The sequence below is a fragment of the Abramis brama genome, assembly GCF_963993115.1.
Source record: "Abramis brama genome assembly, chromosome: 1".
Lineage (NCBI taxonomy): Eukaryota > Metazoa > Chordata > Actinopteri > Cypriniformes > Leuciscidae > Abramis > Abramis brama.
This window is the reverse complement of record NC_139963.1, coordinates 41,061,053-41,082,988: the sequence shown is the minus strand read 5'-3', so window position 1 is coordinate 41,082,988 and position 21,936 is coordinate 41,061,053. Positions and strand designations below refer to the sequence as shown.

General features: G+C 38.4%; 1 protein-coding gene across 1 annotated transcript in view; it reads right to left on the bottom strand.

The window, feature by feature from the left end:
- Window positions 1-21,936, bottom strand: part of LOC311081249 (uncharacterized protein) — a 228,645-nt gene that overhangs the window by 69,093 nt on the left and 137,616 nt on the right. The window contains 7 exon segments of the mRNA XM_084111695.1: window positions 496-756; window positions 1,860-1,973; window positions 8,696-8,752; window positions 9,035-9,121; window positions 9,284-9,340; window positions 9,715-9,816; window positions 10,318-10,442. Of these exon segments, the coding sequence (XP_083967821.1) occupies window positions 496-756; window positions 1,860-1,973; window positions 8,696-8,752; window positions 9,035-9,121; window positions 9,284-9,340; window positions 9,715-9,816; window positions 10,318-10,442 (803 nt within the window).

Sequence of the window (21,936 nt, the reverse complement as noted above, 5' to 3'; positions counted from 1 at the left end):
TCTGGCACCAACAACCATGCCACGCTCAAAATTGCTTAAATCACCTTTCTTTCCCATTCTGACATTCAGTTTGGAGTTCAGGAGATTGTCTTGACCAGGACCACACCCATGCATTGAAGCAACTGCCATGTGATTAGTTGATTAGATAATTGCATTAATGAGAAATTGAACAGGTGTTCCTAATAATCCTTTAGGTGAGTGTATATGTCACATCTGAGAGTGACTGTCTTTCCTCTGAATACATGATGATCAGGTTTAATGGTCACTTTGGGTTTTAGTCTTTCTATATAAAGACAACAATAAATATTGAAAATAATGTGATAAATAATATAATAAAATAGATACAAATAATAATATATGCTGTTTTTTCAATTGTACGAACAGTTACAAAACACTAAATCAAGTTAAACTGAAGTGTTGTTCTCTATGTTTATTTAGTATAAATCATTTTCATATAATGTTTTCAGAGTTCATTATGAGAGGTAAAACACTTGCCATGTATTGTCACTGCTACTGGTTTACTGTAATGTGTGTTATATCCTTCTCTTCTTGCTCTGCATCTGTACTCTCCTCCATCAGAGACTTTCACACGACTGATTATTTTAGTTGCAGCTTCAGGAGATTCAGTGTTTGAGTCTTTAATCCAGAGAAACACCCATCCATCCCATGACTGACCCAGCTCACATCTCAGAGTAACTGAGTCTCCAGTGAACACTGAACTCTGTGGCCGTACAGTCAGAGTTGGTTTGAGAAAATCTGTTAATATAAAATGATTGGGAATTTGGGAGCATGAGCTCTGAAACGTTTTCAACCGATGATCTCATTCTCTCACTGGTAAATTATTCATATATTTTGATTTCATAGACAATGTAAATGCAAAAACTTAAAAGACAATAGAGGTTCAAAGCCACAATCTTTGTGTTAATAATCTAGAACTCGACTCACAGTGTCACACCACCAACATCTACACCAGCAGTCAAAGAGACACACCATTCAACAAAGTTTTGTGCAGGTGCAGCAGTTCACATGAACATTTAAAATGATACAGTAGATCAGGGATGGGTAACTTCGGTCCTGGAGGGCCACTGTCAGAGTTTAGCTCCAACCCTGAAAAAATCACCTGCCTGTAATTTTCTAGTAATCCTGAGGACCTTGATTAGCTTGTTCAGGTGTGTTTGATTAGGGTTGAAGCTAAACTCTGTAGGACAGTGGGCAGCAGTCATTCTATTCTACATCACTTACTGATCAAATAAGGCTTTGACGGGACAAAAATTTGCTTTGGCGACCGCCAAAAAAATTTCAATGCAGGAAAACTCCTGACAATGCTCGTAAGCGTTTGCTGTGCTATTTCTTACCTTGCTCTACGTTGACTTTACTAGTTCCAGCTTCACCGTCACCGTTTCTTTTTTTTAAAATATTTGTTTAGAAAATCTCCCAGGCCTCTATTTTCTTCTTCTCTTTTCTTTCCTTTTCTGAGCACCGGACTTGTGCTGACCGGACATTTTGAGCGTACTGAACTTCAAATTAAATGACAACATCAAATTTAGATCAGTGGCCAAACCATTTTTGTGGTGGGGGTGGGGGTGGGGGTGGGGGTGGGGGTGGGGGGGGGGTTCTTGACCACTATTTCAAGGACAATTAGGAAGAAAACAAATATAAAGCTTTTATGTAACTCAAATATTACATGTTTTTTCCACAAATAGGCCTTTTTTTTTTTTTTTTAATTATTCCATAATTTAATGAGGGCCCAGTTCTGGGCTGGATCTGGATTTTCCATTTGCCTGCAGAGATGATATTGTCTGTGATGTGACCTGACATGAAGATTTGATACTGAAGGAGATTCAATCTCTCTCACTGACCTTGATTCTGCCGTTGCAACTCTTCTGAGTGACTGTAACACACTGAACAAAAACAATTTAAATTGTTCTTTTTTATATGTCCAAGTAATGAAGCAAAATCATTCTGCAGCCATCCTGATTAAAAAAAAAAAAAGAAAAAAAAAAAGAAGACTATTAGAGATTAAAATAGGACACCTCGGCTTTCAGCTGAGATTGCAATTAGTTGTGTTTGGAATAATTATTAATTATATAATTATTATTTAAATTCATTGTAAATTTTCTCTATTTCATATTTCAATAGAAATTAACAGAGTTTGCCATCATTCTGATTTGAATGTGCTTTTATCAGTTTTGAAAGCATTGTGTTAGCATTCGAAAATGTGCCGATCCACAGTGCAGGAAATCGTGTTGCATTTGTTCAGGGTATTAGGCGGCTGATGATCTGGCTGCAGTAGCCTACTTAAATGTTACGACGAAATATCCTCTATTTTATTATTATCATAATTATTATTATTATGCTGGTATAATGCTAGCTAATACATGGCTAATTTATTTTGATAAGATATTTCACGAAATAAAGCAAACTAATTAGGCTATAATCTTTGGGCGACAGTGCAAAACCCTGAATCATTCAATTTTCACATTCATTAGAATTTCAGTGGCTATATTTTGAGCCTAAGACAAATTTCTAATCAGAGTGATTCTCAATTTAAAAAATATATATATATATAATTATGTATGCTATTTATTAATGTTCATTGCCCATTTTTTTATTTTAGATTTAATCCTGCAATTTACAGGATTTGTTTATTCTTTGTGCTTGTGCAAGATAGTTTCCAATGTGCCAGCATGTAATTACGTGTTTACACGACAGTTTCACACGTTTTGGCCCTTTTGGCCTTCCATATTAACACCTAGACCAAGTCTTCGCGATCCTGATCCAGTATTAAACTTTGCAAGTTACAACCTATAATTAGAACTGTCTGGAATGAAAGTAGGCTATACATTTTTAAATGATAATCAGAAACAGAATCAGAATCAGAATCAGAAAGAGCTTTATTGCCAAGTATGCTTGCGCATACAAGGAATTTGTCTTGGTGACAGTAGCTTCCAGTACACATACAATATAAAGTGACAAGTAACATAGGTATAAATAAAAAAATATATAAAAAAAAGATTATAAATTATAAATATATATAAAGTTATAAGGTGCTATAATGAAATGTCTGAGGGAAGTATTGCACATGTTTGTTCCACAGTAGGGGAACATTTAAGTGTTCATGAGGTAGATGGCCTGGGGAAAGAAACTTTTCCTGTGTCTGGTTGTTTTTGTGCTCGGTGCTCTGTAGCGTCGACCAGACGGTAACAGTTCAAACAGAAAGTGTGCTGGGTGTGACGGGTCCAGAGTGATTTTGCGAGCCCTTTTACTCACTCTGGATGAGTACAGTTCTTTGAGTGTGGGAAGGGTAGTGCCAGTGATTCGCTCAGCAGTCCGAACTATCCGCTGTAGTCTACGGAGGTCGGTTTTGGTAGCAGAGCCGAACCAGACGGTGATGGAAGTGCAGAGGATGGACTGGATGACAGCTGAGTAGAACTGTACGAGCAGCTCCTGTGGCAGGTTGAATTTCCTCAGCTGACGCAGGAAGTACAGTCTCTGTTGGGCTTTCTTCACAACAGAGTCTATGTGAGTGTCCCACTTCAGATCCTGAGAGATGGTGGTGCCCAGGAACCTGAATGACTCTACTGCAGTCACAGTGCTGTCCATGATGGTGAGTGAAGGGAGTGCAGGGGGGTTTCTCCTGAAGTCCACGATCATTTCCACTGTTTTGAGCGTGTTCAGCTCCAGGTTGTTATAACTGCACCAAAGAGCCAGCTGCTCCACCTCCTGTCTGTACGCAGACTCGTCACCGTTCCGGTTGAGTCCGATAACAGTAGTGTCGTCCGCAAACTTCAGGAGCCTGACAGAGGGGTCTTTAGAGGTGCAGTCATTTGTGTACAGGGAGAAGAGCAGTGGTGAGAGAACACATCCCTGTGGAGCACCGGTGCTGATGATGCGGCTGTCGGACGTGATTTTGCCCATTCTGACTAGCTGTTGTCTGTCTGTCAGAAAGCTGGTGATCCATTGACAGACGGAGCTAGGGACAGAGAGCTAGGTCAGTTTGGTCTGGAGCAGTGATGGGACGATGGTGTTGAAGGCAGAACTAAAGTCCACGAACAGAATCCTTGCATAGGTCCCTGGTTTGTCCAGATGTTGCAGGGTGTAATGCAGTCCCATATTGACTGCATCATCCACAGACCGGTTTGCTCTGTAGGCAAACTGCAGGGGGTCCAGCAAGGGTCCAGTGATGTCCTTCAGATATGCTAACACCAGTCTTTCGAATGACTTCATGGCCACAGATGTTAAGGCAACAGGTCTGTAGTCATTGAGTCCTGTGATCTTTGGTTTCTTCGGGATTGGGATGATGGTGGAGCGTTTAAAGCAGAAAGGGACTTTGCACTGCTCCAGTGATCTGTTGAAGATCAGTGAGAAGATAGAGGCCAGCTGGTCAGCGCAGGTTTTCAGACAGGCTGGTGAAACACCGTCTGGGCCTGGTGCTTTCCTTCTCTTCTGTTTCCTGAAGATCTGACGCACATTATCCTCACTGATCTGAAGTGCAGGGGGGGGAGGGGAGGGGGATGGCTGGAGGTGTTGATGGCTGTGTAGAGAGATGGTCAGGGCGGGTGTGGGGTGTCTGATCAGGGGTCTCAAATCTACAGTAAAAGACATTCAGCTCGTTCGCAAGATGCTTGTTGCTGTCGGTGCTGGGGGATGGTGTCTTGTAGTTGGTAATGTCTTTCAGGCCTTTCCACACTGATGCAGGGTCGTTGGAGGAAAACTGGTTTTCCAGCTTTTTGGCATAGCTCTTCTTAGCCACTTCAATCTCCTTTGTCAATGTGTTCCTGGCCTGATTATACAAGATCCTATCCCCACTCCTGTAGGCATCTTCTTTTGACCTGACGAAGCTGTCTGAGTTTTGGTGTGAACCATGGTTTATCATTGTTGAATGTTAAGTAAGTCCTGGTAGGGATGCATAAATCCTCACAGAAACTGATGTATGATGTTACAGTCTCTGTGAGCTCGTCCAGATCGCTGGCAGCAGCTTCAAAAACACTCCAGTCAGTGCATTCAAAACAGGCTTGTAAGACCTGCTCTGTGTCGTTGGTCCATCTCTTTACAGTCCTTATTACTGGCTTAGCAGTTTTAAGTTTTTGCCTGTAAGTTGGTAGAAGATGAACCAGGCAGTGATCGGAAAGTCCTAGAGCTGCTCTGGCGACGGAGCGATATGCATCCTTTGTTGTGGTGTAGCAATGGTCCAAGATATTATTGTCTCTGGTGAGGCATGTAATGTGCTGTTTGAATTTAGGCAGCTCACGTGTGAGTTTTGCCTGATTAAAGTCTCCGAGAATGATAAGAACAGAGTCCGGGTGTTGTTGTTCTGTTTCTGTGATCAGATCAGCCAGCTGTTGCAGCGCCGTACTCACGTGTGCTTGCGGTGGAATGTAAACACTGATGAGAACGAGCGAGGAAAACTCCCGCGGCGAGTAGAACGGCTTACAGTTAATGAAAAGCACTTCCACATCAGGACAGCACATCTTCCTTAACACAGTTACATCAGTACACCACCTTCTGTTGATGTAAAAGCATGTCCCACCACGCGCGTTTTCCCCGTTGACTCCATATCGCGATCCGCTCTGAACAGCTGAAAGTCCGGTAGATGTAACGCGCTGTCCGGAATGGCTTTGTTCAGCCAGGTTTCCGTGAAACACAGAGCAGCAGAGTTGGTAAAGTCCTTGTTTTTGTGTGAGAGCAGAAGTAGTTCGTCCATTTTGTTAGGGAGAGAGCGGACATTCGCCAGATGGATGCTAGGCAGCGCCGTTCTGAATCCGCGCTGCCTGAGCTTAACAAGTGTGCCGGCTCGCTTCCCACGCCTGCGCGTCTTATACTGTTTCCACAGTGCAGCGGCGCAACCGACGACAATGTTCTGCAAAACGCCAGAAGAATCAAAAACTGGTTGGTGATCAGTTGGTGTGCGCTGCCGAATGTTCAGCAGTTCGTCCCTGGTATAACTGATAGCGTATGACAAACATAAAACAGGACAAACTAACAAAAACAGTGTAACAACTGGAGAGCTCAACACCGAGGCAGCCATCCGCGGCGCCATCTTGGATTCATCTAAGATTCATCATAATAACAATAACGTAGGCTAATTGAGAATATTTCGGAATGTTCGATAGTATTTATTAATTAATGGTCTTTATAAGAATATATTTAAGTAAACTTGGGGTTGGTAAGATGCTTTTTTAACGTTTTTGAAAGAAGTCTCTTATTCTTAAGGCAAAGACATTTATTTGATCAAAAATACATTAAAAGCAGTAATGTGAAATATTATTACAATAAAAAGTAAATTTCTACGGGGGGAAAAAACAAACTTTTGAATGGCAGTGTAGGCTATATACAAAACTGAAAACAAATTTCCAAAATCCTACTCTCAAAACCTTTTTTTGAAAACATAAATAGCCTAAGACATAAAGCAAGCCATAACCTTTTGACCACCGCTTTTTTTTTAATCTTTTTTTTATTTATTGCTAGATACTAATTTTTAAGACTGCATGTACAAAGAGCTTTTTCTATCCAATAAAATATTTTGAGCATAGCTAGAAAAAAAGTAGTTTCACTATGTACATTTATGTTTAAAGACAACTTGTCCAGACATGGAAATCCCAATTTTAACATTCTGTGATATTTCCATGACCATGGGAAGCTGTACAAATACATTTAAAATCAAGGATACAGAAATAAAAAAGGGAACTCGGTCCCTTACTCAACAGTCAGAAAAGAAATAGCCTTACACTGAATATTATGTTCCCTCAGTTGTCAAATGATAAGCTGCTGCTGCTGGTATTAACCAATATAAAACACACATGCAGTGCTAAACAATACTAGCTTATTTCTAATGAATAATCAGCTCAATGCTTTTCAAATATTAACATGCATAGTCTCTGAAGCACATGAAGGCTTACTAATGTTACAAAAAGTTCTGGTAAATCCATTTCCTTGATGATCTTGGTCTTTCACTTCTCAACCAACAGTAAACTCATCAGAATCCTGGGATTGAAATTTTCTCCTCTGGGCATCTTTTTTAACCTGAGCATACGTCACATCACTAGATCCAGCATCTGAAAATACAGTGAGGAAAATAAGTATTTGAACACCCTGCTATTTTGCAAGTTCTCCCACTTAGAAATCATGGAGGGCTCTGAAATTGTCATCGTAGGTGCATGTCCACTGTGAGAGACATAATCTAAAAAAAAAAATCCAGAAATCACAATGTATGATTTTTTAACTATTTATTTGTATGATACAGCTGCAAATAAGTATTTGAACACCTGAGAAAATCAATGTTAATATTTGGTTCCAAGCCTTTGTTTGCAATTACAGAGGTCAAACATTTCCTGTAGTTTTTCACCAGTTTTGCACACACTGCAGGAGGGATTTTGGCCCACTCCTCCACACAGATCTTCTCTAGATCAGTCAGGTTTCTGGGCTGTCGCTGAGAAACACGGAGTTTGAGCTCCCTCCAAAGATTCTCTATTGGGTTTAGGTCTGGAGACTGGCTAGGCCACGCCAGAACCTTGATATGCTTCTTACAGAGCCACTCCTTGGTTATCCTGGCTGTGTGCTTCGGGTCATTGTCATGTTGGAAGACCCAGCCTCGACCCATCTTCAATGCTCTAACTGAGGGAAGGAGGTTGTTCCCCAAAATCTCGCAATACATGGCCCCGGTCATCCTCTCCTTAATACAGTGCAGTCGCCCTGTCCCATGTGCAGAAAAACACCCCCAAAGCATGATGCTACCACCCCCATGCTTCACAGTAGGGATGGTGTTCTTGGGATGGTACTCATCATTCTTCTTCCTCCAAACACGTTTAGTGGAATTATGACCAAAAAGTTCTATTTTGGTCTCATCTGACCACATGACTTTCTCCCATGACTCCTCTGGATCATCCAAATGGTCATTGGCAAACTTAAGACGGGCCTTGACATGTGCTGGTTTAAACAGGGGAAACTTCCGTGCCATGCATGATTTCAAACCATGACGTCTTAGTGTATTACCAACAGTAACCTTGGAAACGGTGGTCCCAGCTCTTTTCAGGTCATTGACCAGCTCCTCCCGTGTAGTTCTGGGCTGATTTCTCACCTTTCTTAGGATCATTGAGACCCCACGAGGTGAGATCTTGCATGGAGCCCCAGTCCGAGGGAGATTGACAGTCATGTTTAGCTTCTTCCATTTTCTAATGATTGCTCCAACAGTGGACCTTTTTTCACCAAGCTGCTTGGCAATTTCCCCGTAGCCCTTTCCAGCCTTGTGGAGGTGTACAATTTTGTCTCTAGTGTCTTTGGACAGCTCTTTGGTCTTGGCCATGTTAGTAGTTGGATTCTTACTGATTGTATGGGGTGGACAGGTGTCTTTATGCAGCTAACGACCTCAAACAGGTGCATCTAATTTAGGATAGGTGTTCAAATACTTATTTGCAGCTGTATCATACAAATAAATAGTTAAAAAATCATATATTGTGATTTCTGGATTTTTTTTTTTAGATTATGTCTCTCACAGTGGACATGCACCTACGATGACAATTTCAGACCCCTCCATGATTTCCAAGTGGGAGAACTTGCAAAATAGCAGGGTGTTCAAATACTTATTTTCCTCACTGTATATCAGTGGATTCAAAATTCATTTTTATATACAGTTTTTAAAATTACTTTCTTAGATTCTCAATAATGATGATGTTGATGTTTTTATTTTGACACTCACTTTGATCCGTTTCCAGCTTCAGTTTAGAGTAAATGTCGTCACTCTCAGTGTTATTGCCTAGAAGATGCCAACAGTTCATATCACTAGTGCTTACTGTATGTCCATCAGTGGTATGAAATATGGCATTATAACATGCTAAATAACACATATTATTTAGTGTCCTATCATAATTTTACAGAGAGGATCATTTTATTTTAAAATGACTAGATGTTAGACCAAATTACCTCAAAATACAAAATTAGCATGCAATGACCTTTTTGGATCAGATCTGTTTCACAGCCACAGAACCACTGTCATGATCCTAAAACCATAAGAGCAGAGACTTTTGTTTCCATTTACCTCTGTTTGCTTTCTTTTTCTTCTGTTTCTTTGGAGATTTGAGTTCAATCTCAGCATATGTGATCTCAGTCGGCCCACTTACACCATCTACAATGAACAACAGAGAAAGATATAAGACACTTGGTTTAACTCGATTTGCTCTAAAAAATGACAGTGATACAAAAAAAGATGGATTTGATTTCCAATTTATTTAGAAAATAATACTGACCTCATCATAATGACATAAAATACCTTGGCATTATTAATTACCTGTGCTTATGTCTTTATTAGTATTTGTATCAACAGAGTCATAAATATGTGAAGTTCCTGTAATAAATTAATACATGAATTAATTTTCAATAATACATACATTTTTAAAATATTATTATCTTATATATGAAATCTTATAAATTCAGTTCCACAGAAAAATACTATTTCATGCTGACACAAAAAATAAATAAAGCACTAGACATAATATTTCATACAGAAAAATAAAATATATTTTGTTATGCAGTTTTTGATCAAATAAAACCAAATGACAAGTTCAATATATGTATATAAGACCCAAAATATCATCTTAAACTTTAGAAGAGTGAAATATTATCTAGTTGTGAAATATGTCCTGTTAGTTAAAAGTTATACCTAAGTGTCTTTTATCTCAGCTTGTAAAGTGTATTAATGGGTAATGAGTAAAGACTGACCAGACAGCAGTGTCGTGTCTCCGGCTTCACTCTGGTTCTGCTCTGATTTCTGACTGATGTTCTGCTGTTGACTGACAGGAGACGGAGACTCAGATCTTACACCTAGTCAGACACAAAATATTTGTGCATAATCTCTTTCATGTATACATCTTTAAGAAGGGCAAAGTGTTTAGTTTTTATTTATTTTTCACATTATTTGATTGTGTCCAAAACATTAATTTGCCTCACTGCCTGCTGTCTTCATAGGCAGAAAATGAAACCTGATAAATGACTAATTTGGAGAGTTTTACACATGTAACTCTGCATATCAAACTAGTGGACAAGATGGAGGACTCGCTGTTTCAATGAGTTTCAATGGTTTCAATATAGATTACATAAATATTTATCAATACTTTTCATTATTGAAGTAACAAATGATGGTCTTCCAGCCTGACCAGCTGAAATCTGCCCAGAAACCTTCTGAAACCAGCAAACATACCAGGTTTGGAAATCAGCGAAGACCAGAAAACCAGCTTAGACTGATGTTTGGCAGCTCACAAGCGTTATGAACAAAGCTAGTGTCTGAGAATCTGTCACTGAGTTTTAATATGTCAGATGATGAACCTTTGTTGTTTCTGTAGCGCCACAGGAGGACAATGAAGACAATAATCAAAACTGCAACAGTCAGTCCTGCAGTCACTCCAATTATCACAGGATTGAGACCATTAGATCTTGAGGCTGTAGAAACTGAGATACATATATATTTTACATCTACATGTAAATTTTACAGGAACATTTCAACTGTGATTGTAGTTCTTACTCTCACCTCTGACTGAGATCCAGCTCTTGGGAGACTCTCCTCTCTCTGGGTGTTTGCAGTAGTAGAAACCCTCATGTGACTTTGAGACAGTAGGGATGATCATCTCTGTAGTTTGATTCTGGATGAGTGATCCATCTTTATAGAAATCAGCTCTGAGGTTTAATAGGGTTGTATAATGATATAAACAGCGTAGAGTCAGATTATCTCCTTCAGTCACAGGATGAACAGGACTCTCCAGAATCACACCAGCTACAGAAACACAGGAGACATGTAACATTGTAACATGTAAATTGTAACATAATAAAAACAAGACAAAATAAAAAAGAACTTTATATTTTCCACTGCCCACATGGTTTCTGTTTTTAGTGTATTGCTATGATGGTCTGGCTGGTTGTTTACTGGTCAACGTCACACTACAGTATATCCTGCTCTTGTTTAATAAACCTGTGTATTGATTGTAAACTGTCAGTGAAATGAATAAAAACAGAAACACAGACTCACAGTGTACAGTGATATTAACAGGATGATAGTTCTCTCCAGATTCAGACTGACACCAGTAAACTCCAGTGTATGATGGGACAGTGGATCTGATTGTACATGTAGATCCTGTTTGTGATCCCCACACTGATGATGAACAATCTTCCAGCCGGCCGATGTCTCTATATCTTCTCACTGTCCATCCATCAGAGTTACTCTGGTCCTCACAGCTCAGAGAGAGAGAGACAGATGTGAATTGTTGAGTTCTGCTGGGACTGATGATCAGAGACACTGGAGGAGAAACGCCTGACAAGACAATTACAGCTATAATTTGGAAATTGTCTTTATTAAAGATGAACCAATCATTTAAACTCTCTGTGAACTCACCAGTGACCCACAGTGGTTGTGTGTTGCTGTATGTTGTGCAAACGGCTGTTTTATCTCTCTCTGCTGTGCACACATAAACTCCTGTGTGATTTAGATCAGCAGAACTGACAGTGTATTTTCCTCCAGCTCCTCTGCTGCTGTCTGAGAGGAGCTCATAATCATTCCTGATCCCTGTATGAAGTGAGAATGTGTAGATTTCATATAAATTACATTTTTAACTAAACTTGAACCTGAATACACTGGTTTACATCGGTGGAACTCAAATCACTCATTGTGTTTAGGTTGTTTTATTCAGGGTTTGATCAATGGCTCTTATGTTGTTACAGAGGAGTGACTGTAATGAGGGAATGGGATCTCAAAGTTTCACTGCTTGGTGTCCATGGAAGTGTTGCCCTTAATACCCAGTCTGTGTCTGGTTTCAGACATATTAAATTATATATTTCACTTCAATAAAACCAGTTAATTCAGATGAAGCACATTATAACTGACCTGAGACAGTTTCAGTGAACCAGCTGAATGTCCAGCCTGTAGAGGAGCCGTTAACCTCACAGATCAGAGTCACTGTATCTCCTTCAGTCAACCACTCCTGAGGAGAAACACTTAAAACTGCTCTGGGAACTGAAATAGAGACATCACTCATTAATAACATGTTCAACTTGTGTGTGTTTATGAAGAGATGATCAAACTCACCTGATACTGTCAGTGTAACTTCATCACTGCGTTGTGACCAGCGTGATCCTTCAGTCTCTGTCCCACTACAGGAGTATTTACCTGAGTCAGACCCAGTAACAAAACTGAATGTGTGTTGCTGTCGTTCACTGAAAACACTGTTTGAACCGTCTTTATACCAGTTGTACTGCCAGCTAGTGACTCCTTCATCATATATGTCACATCTGAGAGTGACTGTCTCTCCTCTGAATACATGATGATCAGGTTTAATGGTCACTTTGGGTTTTGGTCTTTCTGTAGAACAACAACAATAGACATTGAAAATAATGTGATAATTAATATAATAAAATAAATACAAATAATAAAATGTGCTGTTTTTTTATTGTACGAACAGTTACAAAACACTAAATCAAGTTAAACTGAAGTGTTGTTCTCTATGTTTATTTATTGTCTTATAAATCATTTTCATATAATGTTTCCAGAGTTCATTATGAGAGGAGAAACACTTGCCATGTATTGTCACTGTTACTGGTTTACTGTAATCTGTGTTATATCCTCCTCTTCTTGCTCTGCATCTGTACTCTCCTCCATCAGAGACTTTCACACGACTGATTGTTTTAGTTTCAGCTTCAGGAGATTCAGTGTTTGAGTCTTTACTCCAGAGAAACTCCCATCCAGTTTTTTTATCCAGCTCACATCTCAGAGTAACTGAGTCTCCAGTGAACACTGGACTCTGTGGCCGTACAGTCAGAGTTAGTTTGAGAACATCTGTTAATATAAAATGATTGGGAATTTGGGAGCATGAGCTCTGAAACGTTTTCAACCGATGATCTCATTCTCTCACTGGTAAATTATTCATATATTTTGATTTCATAGACAATGTAAGAAAAAAGGTCAACATTATGAGACAATGCAAAAACTTAAAAGACAATAGAGGTTCAAAGCCACAATCTTTGTGTTAATAATCCAGAGCTCGACTCACAGTGTCACACCACCAACATCTACACCAGCAGTCAAAGAGACACACCATTCAACAAAGTTTTGTGCGGGTGCAGCAGTTCACATGAACATTTAAAATGATACAGTAGATGATAGTGTTGGATAAACTGGTATAGTTTCTGACCAGTAGGTGGTGCTGTAACCAAACCTGCATCTGCTCAGATAAATGGACAGGCAACGCTTTAGTGTTAGTTCAAAGAAGATCTTTGGGTTTGGAGGATATTTGGTCAATGATGTAAAGAGGTATTTGTTCAATGTTGCACATTATGGATAAAAAAGGCTGTTTTTGGAGTTATAGTGATTTCTTCACCCAATTAAATTTTAATTGTAAGAAAAAAGATTAAATGAAAGATTAAGATTGTTTTCCCTAGACGCCGGTTTTCTTTTGATTGTTTAATAATTGTTTGCTTAGTTTGTAAATAAATTTGTTTATTGTTAAAGCATTTGTTGTTTGCCTCTTTTATGTTGCGGTAAATGAGCCAGTCGTAACAATATACACTATATTATTTAAATTGGGTTACATTCTGTTGCACTTACCTCTCTTTTCATTGTGTGCAATATCATGCAGTACTGACTGCTTACTGTGCAATATTTGACTGTCGCCTGGCTTGCACTGGTTTTGTGTGTATTGTTTTATATTGTCTTTGCGTTGCCTTAACTTTGGCATATTGTTTATTGATGTATTTTACTGTATATTGGTTATTATTGGTTATTAAGACAAAATTAATAAAAACAATAAATTGTGCTGTTTTAGTGTGTGAACAGTTGTATTGTAAAACACATAATCAGGTTAGATTGAAGTGTTGCTCTCCAGCTGTTACAGTAATTTATTCTGTCTCATCAAATTATTTGTGCAATATAAAAGCAAAATACTGCACAGTCAGAGCTGGTTTGGAAATATCTGTCGATATAAAACTGGCAAAAAGCTTGAGTTGTGAACGTTTTTTAGCAGACGATCTCGTCCTCTTATAGTTTAATCCACTGTCGAAATGCAGCAGTTTACTTGAAAAAGAGCTGCAGAGATTAATTACATTATGATATGATAACTTTGTTAGGGTGTAATACGATTATGGTTAAATTGAAAAATGATAATGGTGAAAATAAAAATCCAAGCAATAACTTTTGAGAGGCTTGGTATAACAATCAAAGGAACCAATTTTGTCAAAAAAAAAAAAAAAAAAAAAAGGAGAAGCGAAGAGAAAAAAGTTAATATATTTTACAATATTTAACTATTGAGATTTCAGAAATTTAAATGAGATCAGGATAAGTATCTTGTTTTTTTAGTTCAAAGGGTTCAAAGTTATAAGTGTGGCCCTGTCCCAAATGTCACCCTAAGCACTCGCGGTCTTCCTACGAGTCCTCACTTCGAGGGCGTATTTCAACCGCAAAGGGGGCGTTCGCGAGCACCCTTCTGAAACTTAAAATGACAAATTGGACACCCGGCCTACGGTCTCTCATGGACTTAACGGACACACGTACGCGGCAGCCATTGTAAGTCCATGAGACCAAAAGTGCATATGAAGTGTATGTTGTATAAGAAGTTGTATGGGGGCGGAGCCTGATTATTCCCGACACCTGAGGCCTCTGCCTATTAAACAGCTGCTGGTGCCACTTCACCTGGACCTTCAGGAACCAGTAGTGGTTTTAGAGTTTGTTTTTCTTCTGTACAGGATGGGAGTTCGTTCTTTTTTGTTTCTTATTTTTCTCGGGAGTTTAGGAAAGCTGCAGTTTAGATTAGTTAGCTCACCTTTCCTTACTTAACTTGAATGTTTATATTTTCCTTGCTTATTTTAAACAAGGACGGGTGAGCTAACTAATCTAAACTACACCTCCTGAGAAAAATAACTAACACAAAAGTATCTTCTGGGTCGGCTTACTTGCCTATGCGTTCCCTCTATTCTAATATAACTAAACAAACAAAAACTCACCATCCTGTACCGAAGAAAAACAAACTCTAAAACCACCAACAACTGTTTTCCTGAAGTCGGTCCAGGTGAAGTGGCACTGACAGCTCTTAAAGGGTTAGTTCACCCCAAAATTAAAATTCTGTCATTAATTACTCACTCTCATGTTGTTCCAAACCCGCAAGACCTTCGTTCATCTTCAGAACACAAATGAAGATATTTTTAATGAAATCCAAGAGCTTTCTGACCCCTTCAGAAACAGCAACACAATGACCACTTTTTAATGCATAGAATGGTAGTAAAGATATCGTTAAAATTGTCCATGTGACTACAGTTGTTCAACCTTAAGTTTATGAAGAGACGAGAATACTTTTTATGTGCAAAAAACAACAAAAATAAGAGATCAGGGCTTTGGCCGTGAGCAGTGAGCAGCACGACTCATGCATGTGATGCTGACTCACAGGAGCTGGCCAATGATGAGGCGGCGTTCTGACGTAGGACCTGGAAGCACTGCACTGTGTTTACTATGTGAACAGCGTCAGAATCTGACACGGATGAGAAGAAATTGTTGTATAAAGTCATTATTTTTGTTTTGTTTTTGCACACAAAAATGATTCTCGTCGCTTCATAACATTAAGGTTGAACCACTGTAGTCACATGGACTATTTTAATGATATCTTTACTACCTTTCTGGGCCTTGAAAGCGGTCATTGCGTTGCTGTTTTTGGAGGAGTCAGAAAGCTCTCGGATTTCATCAAAAAAATCTTATTTTGTGTTCCGAAGATGAACAAAGAAAATTGGAGCCACACATATTTGCTTGACCAATACAAATCTGAACACTTCTGTGTCATAATCAACCACTTATGTGGAGGAGAAACACTTAAAACTGCTCTGAAAAGAAATCACTCATTAATAACATGTTAAACTTGTGTGTGTTTATGAAGAGATGATCAAACTCACCTGATACTGTCAGTGTAACTTCACTGTATTGTGACCAGCGTGATCCTCCAGTCTCTGTCCCACTACAGGAGTATTTACCCGAGTCAGACTCAGTAACAGAACTGAATGTGTGTTCCTGTCGTTCACTGAAAACACTGGTTGAACCGTCTTTATACCAGTTGTACCGCCAGCTAGTGACTCCTCCATCATATATGTCACATCTGAGAGTGACTGTCTCTCCTCTGAATACATGATGATCAGGTTTAATGGTCACTTTGGGTTTTGGTCTTTCTGTAGAAAGACAACAATAAACAATGAAATAATGTGATAAAATTATAAATAAAAACAATAAATTGTGTTTATAAACAATAAACATTTGTACTGTAAAACACATAATCATGTTAGATTGAAGTGTTGTTCTCTAGCTGTTATAGTCACTTATTCTGTGTCTTATGAAATCATTTGTGCATTATGCAAAGTCAGAGTTGGTTTGGAAACATCTGTCAGTATAAAACTGGCAAAAAGCTTGAGTAGTGAAAGTTTCTCAGCAGAAGATCTCGTCCTCTTATAGTTCAATCCACTGTCTCACAACAGCAACATCTACAGCCGCAGTCAAAGAGACACAACATTCAACAAAGTCACGAACTGCAGCAGTTTACATGAAAAAGAGTTGCAGAGATGAAACACATCATGACTACTGTCACAAGCTGCTCTGAGACGCGAAGGTAAAGGATCCAAAGGCAGTTTATTAAACAGAGTAATCCAAATCCAGGCAAGGGTCATACACAGTCAAGCAGTCCATACAAACAAACAAATCCAGAGGGTGAGACAGGAACGGGAAAACCAGGGCACAGGCAGAAATCGAAAACCAGGAACAAGGGAAGAGCAAGGGAAGAGCAAGGGAAGAGCAAGGGAAGAGCAAGGGAAGAGCAAGGGAAGAGCAAGGGAAGAGCAAGGGAAGAGCAAGGGAAGAGCAAGGGAAGAGCAAGGGAAGACGCTCAGAATTGCAGATGAAACAACTAACAAGACCTCGCCGATAATGAATGAGTGTACATGGTTTAAATAGGCTGAGACTAACAAGGTAATGAGACACATGTGGATGCAATCAGGGATGATGAGTCCGGGCAGTGAGTTATGGGAAGTGTAGTTGTGTGAGAATCACGATAGTCTGATGTGGAGCGCCCTCTGGTGGTTCTCAAGGGCACTACAGCTGATGACCGTTACAACTACTTTGTTAGGGTGTAATATGATAATGGTTAAATTGAAAAATATAAAATGATAAATAAAAATCTAGCCAATAACTTTTGGGAGGCTTGGTGTAAAGCTCATATCAACAACTGCTGTCAAGAAGATAAAATATTTTAGTTCACAAAATATTTTACAATATCTGACGACTCACTGAGACTTCAGAAATTGAAATCATCTTCAATTTGAGATCAGAGAAAGGTTCTTGTTTTAAGTTCAAAGAGTTCAAAGTTATAAGCAAAAGAAAACTGAGGCCACATGTTTATTGCTTGACCCCTAAAAATCTGAACACTTCAGTGTCAAAACCAACCACTTCTGTGGAGAAACACTTAAAACTGCTCTGAAAAAAAAATCCCTTATTAATAACATGTTAAACTTGTGTGCGTTTATGAAGAGATGATCAAACTCACCTGATACTGTCAGTGTAACTTCATCACTGCGTTGTGAGCTGCGTGATCCTTTAGTCTCTGTCCCATAACAGAAGTATTTACCTGCATCAGACTCAGTAACAGAACTGAATGTGTGTTCCTGTCGTTCACTGATAACCATGAATGAACCGTCTTTATACCAGTTGTACTTCCAGCTAGTGACTCCTCCATCATATATGTCACATCTGAGAGTGACTGTCTCTCCAGTGAACACTGAACTCTGTGGCCGTACAGTCAGAGTTGGTTTGGGAACATCTGTCAATATAAAGTCAGTGTGAGCATGAGATGTAATTCTACCACTGGTAAATCATTAGTGCATTTTTATTTCACAAACAATGTAATACTGGAACAAACAAGCAATTACTGGAACAAACAAGGTGAACATTCACTCAGCGCAATGCAGAGAGTTAAAGGACAACAGAGGTGTAAAGACCCCCCTATGTGGAGTTCAAACCCACGTCCTTTAGGTTAGTAGCGCTGAGCTCAACACAGTTTCACACCTCCTACATCCACACCAGCAGTCAGAGACACACACATCCGTTACTAAAGGGTTACAAATTGTCATTGTTGTTCAAATGACTTTGTTGTTGCAGGTCCAGCAACTCTAATCATTTCTATTAAATCTGACAAATGTCAAAAGATATTTTATATTTCTAAATTCTGCATAAAAACGTCTTCATATGAGTGAATGATTTTTGGTGTTTTTGTCACACCTCAGAACCGTCTGTTTGGTGTTACTCACAACACATGAATCATTTATATAACTTGTTTAAAAAGCTGTATTTATAATCATGACACTCATTTCATTGCTGGTGTCACAAGATGAAGAAGAGGGAAGACGGACTGAAGACGAGGTTATCAAATATAAACAGGTTTTTAATTACAAGGAGGCAAGCAGGAGTAACAGTGTGCAGAGGAGTATAAACGTAACAAACACTACCATACACAAACATCAACCGACAACTAAAGACTGAACACAGAGGAACTAAATACACAGAGGTAACAGAATAAATGACGAACAGCTGTGATGAATGAATGTCCATGGTAACTGATGAGTGGAGGGAAAATACAAACAAAGGAAAATGTGATGAATGAAACAAACTGAAAGTAAAAAAAAAGTTGTGAGAGAATCACAAAATATTTTACAATATCTGACGACTCACTGAGACATCTTCAATTTGAGATCAGGGAAAGGTTCTTGTTTTTAAGTTCAAAGAGTTCAAAGTTATAAGCAAAAGAAAACTGAGGCCACACGTTTATTGCTTGACCCCTAAAAATCTGAACACTTCAGTGTCAAAATCAATCACTTCAGTGGAGAAACACTTAAAACTGCTCTGAAAAAAATCCCTTATTAATAACATGTTAAACTGTTTATGAAGAGATGATCAAACTCACCTGATACTGTCAGTGTAACTTCATCACTGCGTTGTGATCTGCGTGATCCTTCAGTCTCAGTCCCATTACAGGAGTATTTACCTGCGTCAGACTCAGTAACAGAACTGAATGTGTGTTCCTGTCGTTCACTGAAAACACTGGTTGAACCGTCTTTATACCAGTTGTACCTCCAGCTAGTGACTCCTCCATCATATATGTCACATCTGAGAGTGACTGAGTCTCCTCTGAATACATGATGATCAGGTTTAATGGTCACTTTGGGTTTTGGTCTTTCTGTAGAACAACAACAATAAACAATGAAATAATGTGATAAAGAACATAATAACAATACAAATTATCATTATTCAAATTTATTCAATAAAATATGCTGTTACATATTTAACAGTTACTTAATTGTACAACACACGTTAAATTAGGTTACACTGAAGTGTTGTTCTCTATAGATGTTATAGTCACTTATCAAGCGTCTTATAAATCATTTTCATATAGTGTTTTCAGAGTAGTTCATTATGAGAGGTAAATCACTTGCCATGTATTGTCACTGTTACTGGTTTACTGTAATGTGTGTTATATCCTCCTCTTCTTGCTCTGCATCTGTACTCTCCTCCATCAGAGACTTTCACACGACTGATTGTTTTAGTTGCAGCTTCAGGAGATTCAGTGTTTGAGTCTTTACTCCAGAGAAACACCCATCCATCCCATGACTGATCCAGCTTACATCTCAGAGTGACTGAGTCTCCAGTGAACACTGAACTCTGTGGCCGTACAGTCAGAGTTGGTTTGGGAAAATCTGTTAATATAAAGTCAGTGTGAGCATGAGGTGTGAACGTTTTTCAGCAGATCTCATTCTACCACTGGTAAATCATTAGTGCATTTTTATTTCACAAACAATGTAATACTGGAACAAACAAGCAATTACTGGAACAAACAATGTGAACATTCACTCAGCGCAATGCAGAGAGTTAAAGGACAAGAGAGGTGTAAAGACCCCCCTATGTGGAGTTCAAACCCACGTCCTTTAGGTTAGCGCTGAGCTCAACGCAGTTTCACACCTCCTACATCCACACCAGCAGTCAGAGACACACACATCCGTTACTAAAGGGTTACAAATTGTCATTGTTGTTCAAATGACTTGTTGCAGGTCCAGCAACTCTAATCATTTTTATTAAATCTGTAGACAAATGTCAAAAGATATTTTATATTTCTAAATTCTGCATAAAAATGTTTTCATATGAGTGAATGATTTTTGGTGTTTTTGTCACACCTCAGAACCGTCTGTTTGGTGTTACTCACAACACATGAATCATTTATATAACTTATTTAAAAAGCTGTATTTATAATCATGACACTCATTTCATTGCTGGTGTCACAAGATGAAGAAGAGGGAAGACGGACTGAAGACGAGGTTATCAAATATAAACAGGTTTTTAATTACAAGGAGGCAAGCAGGAGTAACAGTGTGCAGAGGAGTATAAACGTAACAAACACTACCATACACGAACATCATGGGGCCGGATCCACAAAAATCTTCTTAAAAAAGAAGTTAAGAAAGTTCTTAAGATAAATTCCAAGAAGTTCATAATCTTCCTTTGGGGATTTAAGACAGGTTGGAAGTTATCCTGACTTTAATAAGTTATTTAAGATGATTTAAATATATATATATTTTGTCAGGAATATGAATAGGATAATTATTAAATTATTAAACACTTTATTTTAAGGTGACGTAGTTACATGTTACTGCATGTGCTTACTGTAGTAATAACAGTAAATTATGTATAATTACATGCAAATAACCCTCAACCAAACCCTAATCCTACCCTAACCCTATAGTAAGTACATGTAGTTGCTTAATATTACACAGTACTTATAGAATTACACTGTAACAATGACACCTTAAAATAAAGTGTGGCCCTTTTTAGTATAAACAAATTTTGTCTTAAGAACAACCTTAAAAAGAAAGATAAGAACATTCATAAGAAAATGTTTTGGCAATACAAAATATTCTTATCTTTTTTTTTTTTTCTTAAGTTAGAAAATAAGAAGAAAATAGCAGTTAAGAAGAATTTTATTCTTAAGATTGTTTCGTGAATCCGGCGCCTGGTTTGTAACAGAATCACACATTTGTGATGAAATTTATGAATCAAATTCACTCACCTTGAGTGTATCCAGAGTGGATGTTTGAAATCAGCACTAAAAACACAAAGTAAAATAAATAAATAAATAAACTCATGAAATATTGTGTTTTTTAAATATTCCTATAAAGATGATCAAACTCATCCTTTGATTATCCTGTTTTTTTTGTGTGTTTTTTTTGTGGAAAGTTCTTCTCGTGAAGTAACCGGCTGTGTTTCTCTTAGAGGTCTCTGGATGTCTTTTGTGTGTAAATTAGCTTTAGGTATAAAGGTCTGTCCCACAGACAGATATTTGGGTTCAGACTCTCTGAAGACAGACTAACATCTTTGCTGAAGAATGTGCTGCTCTGATACCTTCAGGAAATTCTTCTCTCCACAAGAACTTATTTTATGTATAAGAGAAATCGACTGGCAAGCCACCAAAGTGACAGTTCAGCCAAATACAGGAAAATCTGACAATTATTACACTGTGAACATGGAGCTGATCAACTTTCTATTATACTTTACACATAAAAATGTCACTCTTGCATGTTTCTCAGCTTCACAACACAGAAATGTTTAATTTCTCTTTAAGTCTTTCTTCTAATTTGTAGATCTAGTGGCACTGATGAGTGTTTCTGTAAAAACCTTTCTAGAGTCTGAAAACAGTGACAATAATAACAATTAACTCATATAAACTCTTACTAACTGCATACCAGTGAACATCTAAAGAACTAGTGAATATCAACCTAGTGCATCTCGACAGCAAACTGTACAAAACAAACCAACAGAAATGATTCAGCAAACACCATTACAAAGCATTAAACCGAGTGAAGAAACAGACTGACCCAAACACAACAGAGTGCATT